The sequence below is a fragment of the Schistocerca serialis genome, chromosome 2 (genome assembly GCF_023864345.2).
Source record: "Schistocerca serialis cubense isolate TAMUIC-IGC-003099 chromosome 2, iqSchSeri2.2, whole genome shotgun sequence".
Taxonomy (NCBI): domain Eukaryota; kingdom Metazoa; phylum Arthropoda; class Insecta; order Orthoptera; family Acrididae; genus Schistocerca; species Schistocerca serialis.
In genome coordinates, this window is record NC_064639.1 from 1,110,714,148 (window position 1) to 1,110,727,382 (window position 13,235).

The 13,235-nt window shown below is 37.9% G+C and overlaps 1 protein-coding gene across 1 annotated transcript in view; it reads left to right on the plus strand.

The window, feature by feature from the left end:
• LOC126456649 (UTP--glucose-1-phosphate uridylyltransferase-like) overlaps positions 1-13,235 on the plus strand; it is a 254,398-nt gene that overhangs the window by 205,854 nt on the left and 35,309 nt on the right. Inside the window, exon 8 of the mRNA XM_050092392.1 lies at positions 12,535-12,672. Within this exon, the coding sequence (XP_049948349.1) occupies positions 12,535-12,672 (138 nt within the window). The remainder of the gene's footprint in view (positions 1-12,534; positions 12,673-13,235) is intronic.

The following is a 13,235-nucleotide window of genomic DNA, read 5'->3' on the forward strand; positions in this document are numbered from 1 at the left end:
AAACAATACCAGTTGAAAACTATTAAAATAATTAACCCAGATACTATCGATATCCTATGTACGGGACACTAAGCTTCATTTACTTTATAATCCTTTTGTGTGATATGACTGTCTCGTTAGCAGTGTGTACCTATTGCAAGCCATTGTTAGAAATTTAAATTGGAATCAACAAACGGAATCTTATGATTTGTATTTTTGACTGGAAAGTTGTGTCAATGTTCCTGTGCTTGGAAAAATGGATAAACTACAGGGTCAAGATCATTTTCAAGAAGTTGTTTGCACAAAGAGGCTATGTATTATTAATAATAGCCTCAGCTTTGGTATCTTAAAACTAAAATTTACATAATAGAGAATGCTATCAAAATGTGTGTAATGTGCATTATATTTATTTGCAACTAGTAGTTTTATATCCACAACGTGAGTACAAAATAGTTTTTTATATTATGATCTAAAACTAGTATAACATCAACAATGATCCACAGTACTCAATGTTGTATGTTGCCTTACACACATTACATCAGTCACAAAAAGAGATTATTTATAACAAATAATAACTTACTATTATATCTTTTATATAGGGCTTTCAGGCTCCATCAAGCTCTGAGAAGACTTGAAAACAATGAATACAATTAGATCGTGGGTGCCAGCAGCCATGTTTCACTAATAGCCTTTCACGCCCTCCCCCCTTATCCCACTCCACTAATGTTTGTTGTGTAGATTAGATTAGATTAGTACTTGTTCCATAGATCATGAATACGATGCTTCATAATAATGTGGAACGTGTCATGTTAATAAAAGGTGTCTATACAAGATACTACATTACACAAAATATTACATGACACTTAATGTCTTTAATTTTTTTGTGGGGGTTGGGGAAATTACCCACTTACTATATCCAAAAATTCATTTAATGAGTAGAAGGAGTTGCCATTAAGAAATTTTTTAATTTCCTTTTAAATGCTATATGGCTATCTGTCAGACTTTTGATGCTATTAGCTAAGTGACCAAAGACTTTCGTGGCAGCGTAATTTACCCTCTTCTGAGCCAAAGTTAGATTTAACCTTGAGTAGTGAAGATCACCCTTTCTCCTAATGTTGTAGCCATGTACACTGCTATTACTTTTGAATTCGTTTGGATTGTTAATAACAAATCTCATAAGTGAATGTATATATTGTGAGGCTAGAGTGAAGATCTCTAGCTCTTTAAAGAAGTGTCTGCAGGATGACCTTGGATGAACTCCAGCAATTATTCTGATTACACACTTTTGTGCAATGAACACTCTTTCACTCAATGATGAGTTACCCCAGAATTTGGTGCCATACGAAAGCAGAGAATGAAAACAGGTGTGGTAAGCTAATTTACTGAGATGTATATCGCCAAAATTTACAATGACCCTAATAGCATAAGTAGCTGAACTCAAACGTTTCTGCACATCTTCACTGTGTTTCTTCCAGTTCAACCCCCCATCAATGCATACACCTAGAAATTTTGAATATTCTACCTTAGCCATCAATTTCTAATCGAAGTCTATATTTATTAACGGTGTCAATCCATTTACTGTGTGGAACTGTATGTACTGTGTTTTGTCAAAGTTTAGTGAGAGCCCATTTGCTGAGAACCACTTAATGATTTTCTCAAAAAGATTGTTTACAATTTCACCGGTTAATTCTTGTCTGTTGGGTGTGATAGCTATACTTGTATCATCGGCAAAAAGTATCAGCTTTGCATCTTTGTGAATATAGAATGGCAAGTCATTAATATATATTAAGAACAGCAGAGGACCCAAGACCGAACCTTGTGGCACCCCATTCCTGATTGTTCCCCAGTTTGAGAAATCACCAGTTTTTTGGCATATTATGTGAACTGCGTATTTCAACTTTCTGCACTCTTCCAGTTTGGTATGATTTAAACCATTTGAGCGCTGTCCCATTCATACCACAGTACTTGAGCTTATCTAGAAGTATTCCATGAGTTACACAATCAAAACCTTTGAGAGATCACAAAAAATCTCAACGGGTGACTTACAGTTACTCAGAGCATTTGATATTTCATTAGTGAAAGTATATATAGCATTTTCCGTTGAAAAACACTTCTGGAAACCAAACTGACACTTTGTTAAAACTTTATTTTTACAAAGGTGTGAAGATACTCTACAATACATTACTTTTTCAAGAATTTTGGATAAGGCAGTCAGAAGAAAGATCGGTTGGTAGTAGTTGTCATCAGACGTATCCCCTTTTTTATGCAGTGGTTTAACAATGGCATGCTTCAGTCTATCTGGGAAAATACCCTGCTTCAGAGAGCCATTACGTATGTGGCTAAGAATCACACTTATATCTTGGGAACAAGCTTTTATTATCCTGCTGGAAATGCAATCAATTCCATGTGAGCTTTTATTCTTGAGAGAGTTTATTATCTTCTTAGTTTCAGAAGGAGAGATGGGTGGAATTTCAATTGTATCAAATGGTGTGGGTAAGGCCTCTTCCATTAACTGCCTTGCTTCTTCTAAAGAACATTTAGATTCTATTTTGTCTATAACATTTAAAAAATGATTATTCAAATGTTTTCAGATTCTGGCTTGCTGTTTGTCAAGTTTCCATTCGCATTGATGGTAATGCCATCATCCTGTACTCTTGGCTGCCCTGTCTCCCTTGTAATAATATTCCAAATTGTTTTGATTTTGTTATCAGAGGTACTAATCTCAGACATGATGCACATGCTTCTGGACCTTTTAATAACCTTTTTTAATGTAGCACAGTAGTTTTTATAATTTTTGGCTGTTTCAGGTTCATTACTCTTTCTTGTTGTTAGATACAGTTCCTTTTTGTGGTTACAAGATATTTTTATTCCTTTAGTAAGCCAAGGTTTTTTGCATGGTTTCTTATAATTAGATTTAACTACTTTCTTGGGGAAACAGTTTTCAAATTCTCTCACAAGTGTGTCATGAAATACGTTATATTTTAAATTAGCATTGGGTTCCTTGTACACGTCATCCCAGTCTAACTGCTGAAGATTTTCTCTGAAATTTCTAATTGTTGAGTCATTAATTGAATGCACAACTTTGGAAGGTAGTTTTTGAATTACTGAATGGAGCTTTGTCGTATACTGTAACTAGCTGAGCAGCATGATCAGAAAGGCCACTCTCAACAGAACAAGAATTTATGTTTTTAAGCTTATCTTGGTCTATAAAAATGGTATCTATCAATGTGCTGCTGTCCTTTACTACCCAAGTAGGAAAACTAATGATAGATGTAAAATTGAAAGAACCGAGCAAGACTTCCAGGTCATTCTTCCTATTACCCTCTTTCAGTGAATCAACATTGAAGTCCCCACAAATAATAATTTGCTTTCCCCTATCTGACAGATAGCACAACATGGCATCCAAGTTTTCCAGGAATAAATGAAAGTTTCCTGAAGGGGAACTATGGACTGTTACAATTATAAAGGAGCCCTCCTTCAGTTTAAGTTGACTGACACATGCTTCTATATGTTGCTCTAGACAAAACTTTTTTGTATCCAAGCTTTTTACTCAGTGATAGCTTTTGACAAATATGGCAACTCCTCCTCTCACCTTATTCTCTCTACTAATATGTGCAGCTAGTTTATAACCACTGATATTTACCTTTTCCATATCAGACACTATGTGATGCTCAGACAGATTATCAGGTTCAATGTCATCTAAACAAACCAGGAGATCATCTACTTTATTCTTCAATCCCGGATTATTTTGGTGAAAAATGGTAATATTATTTTTTACTTTACTTTTGTGAGAATGTACTTTTTTCTTTAATCCACCAATATTTTGGTTAAATATGGTAACATTATTATTTACTTTCCTGTTGTGAGAATCTTGTGAGTTTTGGACCTCTTTAGCTCCTGCCTGCCTGAACTTCTCATTGGGCACTGATGTTAGTCTGAAAAAGAGGTACATCCATGAGTTCTAATGTACCCCCTTATGGATTTCGCTAACAACCCTGCCAGTTTACCCTTCCCTTTCCTATTGAGGTGTAGGACATGCCTTGTGAAATCCCCCCTAGCCTTGACAGGAACCAATCCAATGTCTGACAGAGTGGCCACCCAACGCAATTGATCCAACTCCATATTTACCCTCCTGACAGAGCGGTTCAACTGGGGCTGATCATGCCACATGAAAGCAAGCACCAGCCCAACATTGGTATTGGTCACTGCAGAGGCTGTTTTCACCAGGTCACACACAATACTGTAGCCCTGATCCCTATCAATACTGTTTCCCACTATCACCACATGATCCTTCTTTGAGAAACCCTTGCACAAGGAACCTATATCATCTACCACCTGGCTAAGACATTTCTCTTGGCTGGAAAAAGTTTGTGACCTGGTACCTACCACCTAATTTTTCCTACAAAATCTGGCCTTGTGATTGATGAAGATTCAGACGATGAAAATATAGCAGGTTCAGGTAATTTAAGGGAAGTCGACTACGAACTGAAACAGAAGTAGAACTAGGTATTGAAAGTGAATATACTGGAAGAGTGGGAGCAAGAGGAGAAAAGATAGGAGCAGGGGAAGGTAGATAGGATGAAAATGATAATGCAAAGAGGAAAAATGCGATCATACAGAGTGCTATAATGAAATGTCTCAACAATATTTTATTCACAACAACGTAAGCCCTTTGCAAATATTGTGGTCATTTCTTGATGACGATAATGTTATTGATATCAATGTTACAGTCACAGACATATGCTACCAAACGTAACAGATGGTGTGATGTGACTGCAATTGAAATGACATTATTTATTGCTATACTTCTACTTAGCGGTTGTATTGAAGTACTGAGGTGGAGTATGTACTGGGAAACAAGATCAAATTGCCATAATAAACTTTTGCAGTGGCTCTTTCCCGCGATAGTTTTAAATTCATAATGTTCAGCTTACATGTATGTGACAGTGACAATCTAAATAAGTTAGGCAGGTACACTAAGGTGAGGCAGTTAACTGACACACTCAGAGGTGGAATATGTACAGGGATACAAGATCAAATTGCCATAATAAACTTGTTGCAGTGGCTCTTTCCTGCGATAGTTTCAAATTCATAATATTCAGCTTACATGTATGTGACAGTGACAATCAAAATAAGTCAGGCAGGTACACTAAGGTGAGGCAGTTAACTGACATACTCAGCTGTGCCTGTGTACGCTAATGAGACTGTCATATTTTTTTGTACATGTGTCCATATCTCCAGAATTTTTGTCTTGTCATGAGAAATGCTGGATCAGCTCTTACCTCACTTATTGTCACCATCATTTTTGCACGTTCTTTGAACAATGAAGACAGACGAAGTTGGCTTAGGCTAGTCTTGGCAACTAATGTGTTGTGTTGTTATTTGCAAGAACTAAGCTATTATGCCTCAATGCGAAAGCACCTTTCCTTCCAACTTAAAGGGAGAATATTCTTTGCTTGAAGAGATGAAGGTATGACTTCTACTGTCATGCCACATTTTCAGTTGCACATGATGGAATTAAATTCAATATATATCAGTCAAATATAAGCTGCTGTCTTCGAAAATCAATGACTTCTTCATCAAAGAAATAGTAGGTAAGTTTGTTTCACAAATCCTAATAAATCCTGCTTACATTGTATGAAACATAAATTAAAAATATGAAATGCCAGCACTAACATGATTTATTAATAGGCTATAATGAAATCAAATTCTTTGGTATCCAGGATCACATAAATGTGTATGTAGCAAAAGTGTAATTTGTGAAATTCCAGGAGATCAAGAAACTACATTGGGTGCAGCTGATGGAGCTTCTGCATACCATACCATGTGTCATAATCAAAGCTACAGTTTCATGGATTGCTTGACGAATGTAATTTAAAACTCATGACGTAAATTTTGGTTTTAAACAAACCAAAGCTGAAGCTATTGTTAATAACGAACTATCATCTTTGTGCAAACAACTTCATAAAGATGATCTTGACCCTGTAGTTTATCCATTGATACCAGTAATCAAAAATCAACAAACTTTCTTGCAGCATTAGTTAAAAACGTATTTCATTTCAGAATGTGGGGTGCATAAAAAGTATTGCAGGTTATTTCTATTGAAAATGCATCTTCTAATGTAATATCGTAAAATGTGACATTAGTTGTGTGACCACTGCCTAGAATCGAAGTTCGTGTGTTTATCTGCTGACAGTATGAACGGATGTTTGATGGAGACAACGGAAGTGGCAGAGAAAATGTTTTTGATAAATTACAAGAAAGCCTTGATATGAATTATCTTGTAGGTGTGAATTGCAAGGTGCATGTCATTCACAACAGTGTGGAAACAGCCATTGGAAAGTTGCTTTTTGATATACAGAATATTATTTGTAATATTTAAAAGTATTTTCGTATTTATACTGTAATGGCAGGCAGACTCAAATTTCATTGATTTTGTATATGCCACTTACCATGAATTGTTCGGTCGCAGCAGTGCAAGATCATTGGCATTTCTTCCCATTCTTGAATTTATAACCTGCTCTAAAATCGTTTTTTCTCCATGAATCACGTTGCTCTTTATCATTGCACCCATGTTTCCACAATAAGGAATCTGAATTATGGTTGTGGTTTCCTCATAGTCAGATCAATCTTTTTGAAACATGCATTTGAGCAATTGAAAAGCAAAATATGCCTGCTTGCGGAGGCAATATCTTGTTATGAACTTCTCACAACAAAGATAAAAAACAGGAAATAAAATAATTGTGAGTTTTGAGTTTAAATCTGTATTGAAGGAACTGTGTGACAGTGATCAACCCTTGCATGGTAGGTTTTATTTTGATGTTCATGCATTCTTGAATGTAGCACTTGAATATTTGGTTTCATGGGAGAAGTAGTTTTCCAGTTATAATTCACTTCACTGCTCGAGTTTGATAAAGGAGCTACAGTGGAGTGATGTAGAATGAAGTGTACCATTAATTCAGAAAGAAGGTGATGTAGAAATTGATAGTACAGAACTGCTGATGATATTGTATTGTCAAACCGATTGTAGCTCAAAAATTAAATTGTTGGATTGTTTCCAAGAAAGAAGAGCATGATAGGTGGGTTGGGACATTTAAATTGTTAATTGGGATATTTAAAGTGCTAAAGTAAAAATGCATTAAAAGTAAATTTTTCTGCCTGAAACTGAAGAACTTGCTCTGTGCAGGAATTGAGCATGTGTTTTCAATAATGAATCATTATTGTTCATGTTATAAAACAAATGTTTTAGATAATACACTCACCAATGCAATGACCCTCAAGTGTAATTTAAGCATTTAATGTGCAGACTTATATGATAGATTGTTATGCAATAAGCTGTCATGTGAGCAAAATCACTCAGGTGAAACATACAATAAAAATTCTATTGATGTGAAGGACCTGTAAGGGCACTTCACTTAAGATGTTAATAAATACTATTCTGATGCAAACTACAATTATTGAATGGCATGTTTCCCTCATCTTAATGTTCTGTTAACACAGTGTTTCAGAAACTGATCTGTCGATCACAGGCTTTCCAGGTGTCCCTTTACCCAGCGCAGAAGCAAAACATAGTAATTGATGAATCAGTGGTGCCTTACTTCGATAAATGAGGGTACAAGCAGTTCATTAGAGGAAAACCAATACTGTATAGCTATAAAATTTGGGCTGGAGCTGCAAAGACTGGATACATTGTACACATGGATCATGTCAAGGTTCGAGCACTACTCTACCAGAGAACTACAGATGCTTGGGCTTAGGAGCAAGTGTTGTTCTTCAGTATGCTGATTTGTTATTGAGATGGGGAAAATACTCTTGTCACCTTTTTTTGATAATGACTTCTCATCGTTCCCCCTTCTTACTGAAGTATGTGATAAAGGAATCCAAGGTACAGGTACAATTTAGACAAAACTGGATCGCTAAATGTCCCCCACTGGACAATAAGGAGATGAACTATTGATTTCAAAAGTAACGAATCTAGCAATATGGTAGTTGCAAGATGGAATGGCTATAGTGTAGTCACAATAGGTTTCAACTCTACACCTGTAAAGCTAATACACACAGTGAAACGATTTTCACAGAGTGAGAAGAAAGGAATAGCTATCAAACAACCTCAAATGATTCATCTTTATAATGGAAACACGGGTGGAGCTAATCGGTCTGATCAAAACAGAAACCTCTACAGGACATCCATCAGAGGGAAAAAATGGGACTGCAGTTTTATAGCGCATAACGTTGATGCAGCTGAACAAAATGCGTGGCAGTTACAGAGACTTTATGGTTATGAGAAACTGGATCATCTTGGATTACATCACCATTTCGTAATTTCCATTCTGGAAACAAATTTCCAAGAATGCAAGTCTAAAGGGAGGTAGTGAAAAGAGAGCATTAAGATTCCAGATACGACAAAATAAATCATTGGGTGATTGATCAAGACAGACAAACCTGCTGCAGACTCGGCCATAGAAAAACTACGACAACGTGTGTAAACTGCTCTGTTGATTTGCATGTGATATCTTTCATGACAGAATAGCGATAGTTTAAAATGTGTTTGATCTGTTGTTAATTGCAATTAACTTTGAAATGTCATAAATTTCGCTGTGTTTGCCATAAATAATATAATTATAATACTAGGTGGTTACAATTAACCCAACAGTGTTCCGAGTGCAGCAGTGTGGGCTATACACATTGCAGGGCACTGAAACATCGTAAATATGTTCATTAATCGTATGCGGAATATGCTGAAAAAAATAATACTTTCATTTTCTACCACCAGGTGAAAATATGGCACTGTAAGCAGTCAGAATGTGAATGTTCCCTGTTTTGACATCAGTATGCTGCTTATTTCTTGGCGACACATGTTGATTTCTTTCGTGAAGTGACTGTTGGTATTAAAGGTTTACAAGGTTGAAGTTTTCCACAAGGTTGAAGTTTTCCATATGAATCACAATGCCTATTAAGAAGGAAGACCATGCACTGCCAGTAAACTTTGCACTTTGGAAATATAGCCGATAGAAGCAGCTACTAAGAGGCTTCATGTCAGTAAATGGGCTAGGCGAATTAGATGGTGCAGCAGGCATAAGGAGGCGGCCCATTCCCTTGGCGGTTGTTAATGAAGTTGCAGCACATGTCTCAAGTTATGCAGCTTGTGCTTCAGCTGTGTCATGGGAATTGTCTCTCCCCTGGTTAACGGTTCAAAAGTTTTTGAAGTGCATGTGACACTGCTGTACCTACAAGATTCACAGAATGTGCACCACATGAAGCCCTAGGACAGGCTACAACGCCGTGATTTTGCCCTTCGTTTTTTGTCATGCGTGGAAATGGCTGGCGTGGCTGGGGAATTTTCTTGGATGAACAAGGCACATTTTACTCTCCATAGTGCCTTGAATGCAGAGAACTGTGGGATTCTGCTCGGCCACATGTTTTGCTGGAACATTCATTGCACTCAGCTTATGTGACTGTGTAGTGTGGTTTCACTAGCTCTCCTTCATTCTCGGTCCGTTTACGTCGAGGAGATGCCACCTCTTGGGCATATAGTGACGTCTGCATGTTGTAAGGACTTTGTTGGAGGAACGGTATTACGTCCACACCACTATTTCCACGCAAGATGGGGCAACACCACATGCAGCTTGCCAGGTGAAAGATTTGCTTCAAGAAATCTTTGGTAACTACCACATCATCTTTAGGAAATTTCAAGATGTGTGGCCTTGCAAATCCCCACCTTAATCCATTTGATTTCTGGTTGTGAGGATATCTGAAAGATCTTATCTAGCGTCTGGTCAAGGCCACCACGCAGTCATGCAGGCGGGATGAGGTCTCCTCACTCGCCTCCGCATCGGGCACAGTCCCTTAACGCACGGTTTTTTACTCCGGCGGGAGGACCCCCCAATCTGCAGTGCTTGTGGTGTCCAGATTACTGTCCCCCACATTTTACTTGACTGTCCTTTATTCTCTGACCAGAGGGCGGTGGTTTCCTTGCCACCGGATTTGCCCTCTATTTTGCAAGACGACGCAACGACTGTGGTTAAGGTCTTACGGTTTTGTGTCCTGTCCAATTTGTTGCCTCGGATTTTAGGGAGAGGATTTTAATGTGCTGCTGGGTGACTGGCTCACCCAGGCTTTAGGTAAGAGGTCCGCCAGTCACGATTACCTACTTGTTTCACTTCGATTTCTGTTCTCTTTTCCTTGTGTTTCCTTTCTTTTTTTAGTGCGTTTCTTCTCCTCTTGGTTTGCCTCTGTATGCGAGGATTTGTAACTGCGTCAGGTCTGTGTCTTTTAGCCGTTCTCCTTGTTCGCTGTCCGTTTTCGTCCCTTCACTGCATGTGTTCCTGTTTCTATGCGTTTGGGCGCTGATGACCACGCTGTTTAGCGCCCGAAAACCTCAAACCACACACACACACACACACACACACATACACACACACACAGATATATGTATCCAGATACTTCCTGATCTGAAGGATAGTGTACGACGACATACCGCTCTGGTTATACTGGATATGCTGCGACCAACTGCCAGCTGCTGTCAGTGTCAGTGAAGTCCTCCAACAGCCTTGTATCTTAAGATGTTATTTTATTCTGAAGGCTGCCAGTTTCACCATTTCACTAGGCCATCTTCAGAGCCCATATGCATCTCTCCAAATAAATGAACATGTCACACACAGCCATAAATCTCTGGATGTCGTGAATTGAGTCATTACACTATTGCTTCATTTGAAGACTTGATAGCAACCTAGGTTACTATCAAGTCTTCGAATGAAGGGCCATTGAAATGCTGAAACTGGTAGCCTTCAAAATAAAATAAAATAACATTTTAAGATACATGGCTGCTGGTGAATTTCATTGACATTGACAGTTACTTAACCAGCCGACGTCTCCTGTCCATGATGGACCAACAGAGAACTGTCAACCATATTATGTTACATATGGAGTATGTTGTTGAGTTGGGAGACCATATGGAACAGATGATGTAACTTGTGAGCATATCCTACTAAACAGGCCAGAACCATCATTATCATGTTTTTATCGCTCCTTCCCTTTTCCTGCACCCACACCATATTCTCACTGCTTATTGTGTCATAATTTCTCCTGGTGATGGAAAGCAGAACTATTATTTTTTCAGCATTCTCCCTGAGCACATCGATTAATGAACATAGCTACGGTGTTTCAGTGTGTTGTGTTGTCCTAACCATCATCATCTCATCCTCATCGACATGCAAGTCGCCGAAGTGGCGTCAACTCAAAAGACTTGCACCAGGCGAATGGTCTACCCGACGGGAGGCCTTAGCCACACGTTATTTACTGTATTGTGATGTATACAGCCCTCACTGCAGCACTCGGAGCATCGTTCAAATGGTTCAAATGGCTCTGAGCACTATGGGACTTAACTGCTGTGGTCATCAGTCCACTAGAACTTAGAACTACTTAAACCTAACTAACCTAACGACATCACACACATCCATGCCCGAGGCAGGATTCGAACCTGCGACCGTAGCGGCCGCAGGGCTCCAGACTGTAGCGCCTAGAACCGCTCGGCCACTTCGTCCGGCTCGGAGCATCGTCAGTTAAATTATAGCCACCTGGTATATGGTAAACTTAACTACTTATATGATTGACATCTTACATATACAACATCCTTTTAATCACATAATTATTAGTATTTGAGCATGAAACTAGTTTTAACTGATTATGGGCCCCTATATATCACACTTTTGTGCAGAATACACCAAAATTTACATTAAATTAATCAATTGTTATCAGTGTTGATAACTGACTACAGTTCACAAAGAAATTTATCATTACTTGGTTTTCAGATCTGCTTCAAGCGCTAACTGCTGACCACGATATATAAACACACTCAGCTGAGATACTTTGATGTAAGATGTAAACTCACTCACAGGTAACACATGGTCGGAGATGAACATAAATCCGCTGATAAATTACTTTTAGTGCAGATATCATCACAAACAATTGTTGGAAAGTATCTGACACCTAAAACTATATCTGTGATATCACACCAAAGATCTGGACAAGTACACTATAACGTCATAATACGTCTGCAGCAAAACTAACCCTTGTCCTAAATGATATTTTCCAAAACAACATCTTTGTGCAGAATGTAAATCATTTATTATGCAATTGGCTTTCAGGACATGCTCATCATCAGGAATCTAACAGATAATTCCATAAAGAAAAATGGTGATTATAATGATAGTCATTGTGTTTGATACCAAAAGGGCAATAAAAGTAAACATACTTTACTCCGGCACTAATTACATCCAGGTTAGCAATTGTCAGCGTTACTTTTATCAGGGAGGAACTGTAACAACATACAATGAAAAGAGAATAAAGCAAGTTGATGATGTTATTGATAGTCAGTTGCCTTACAGGTGCTAATAAGAAGTAAAGTCACATTGCAAAATGTAACCATGTAAATACATGATAACTCGTTAAAATTAACAAGTACAACAGGTGGTGCTAGCTCCAGTTGGAGACCAGTAGTACAGACTCTTTGAATTTTTAAAGTGTTTATAATAAAAATATATTTCTTTCGTTCAGCTGTGAAACGAAATGTGGAAGAAAAGTGGCTAGAAATGGAAGTCATTGTTAATAAAAAGAAGATGTCAAATGGACTCCCTGTTATACAGCTTGAGACAGCAGTGGGGGCTGCGATGAAATCTTTTGATGGAAGCAAAGGTAAGTGAATATGTAATTTCAGTGAACAATATAGTATATCATAAGATTATCATTCTGTAGCATTGTTTACGGTTCGATAGCACTATAGCTTCATAGCACTGTGGTGTCGTTCATATCACAGAATGGTGTAAACACAGCTGATGTACACTACATTCGTGACTAATGTATGCCTACTCTTATGGAGTGGTATGTTGAATTTAAAAAAAAAAAAAAACGGGTCACTTCATAACAACTTCAAATGTATGCCTACTCTTATGGAGTGGTATGTTGAATTTAAAAAAAAAAAAAAAAAAAAAAAGGTTCACTTCATAACAACTTCAAGTTTTTATGTCTAATTATTCGGTCACTGAAATTGTATGTTAAAGAGTGATCTTAATTTAATATTGCTTCATCCAATTCTTGCTACAACATTTCTTCGGACAGCCGTTAAGCCATCTTCATGTGAGTTCACGCTGGAGATTGTTGGTGTATGTCACTAACTCCTTACTGAAAATTGGCGCGGCGGCACATGTGCATAATTTGCCCCTGCATGACCGCCCTCTGTCTAATTTAGTGCCCTCTGT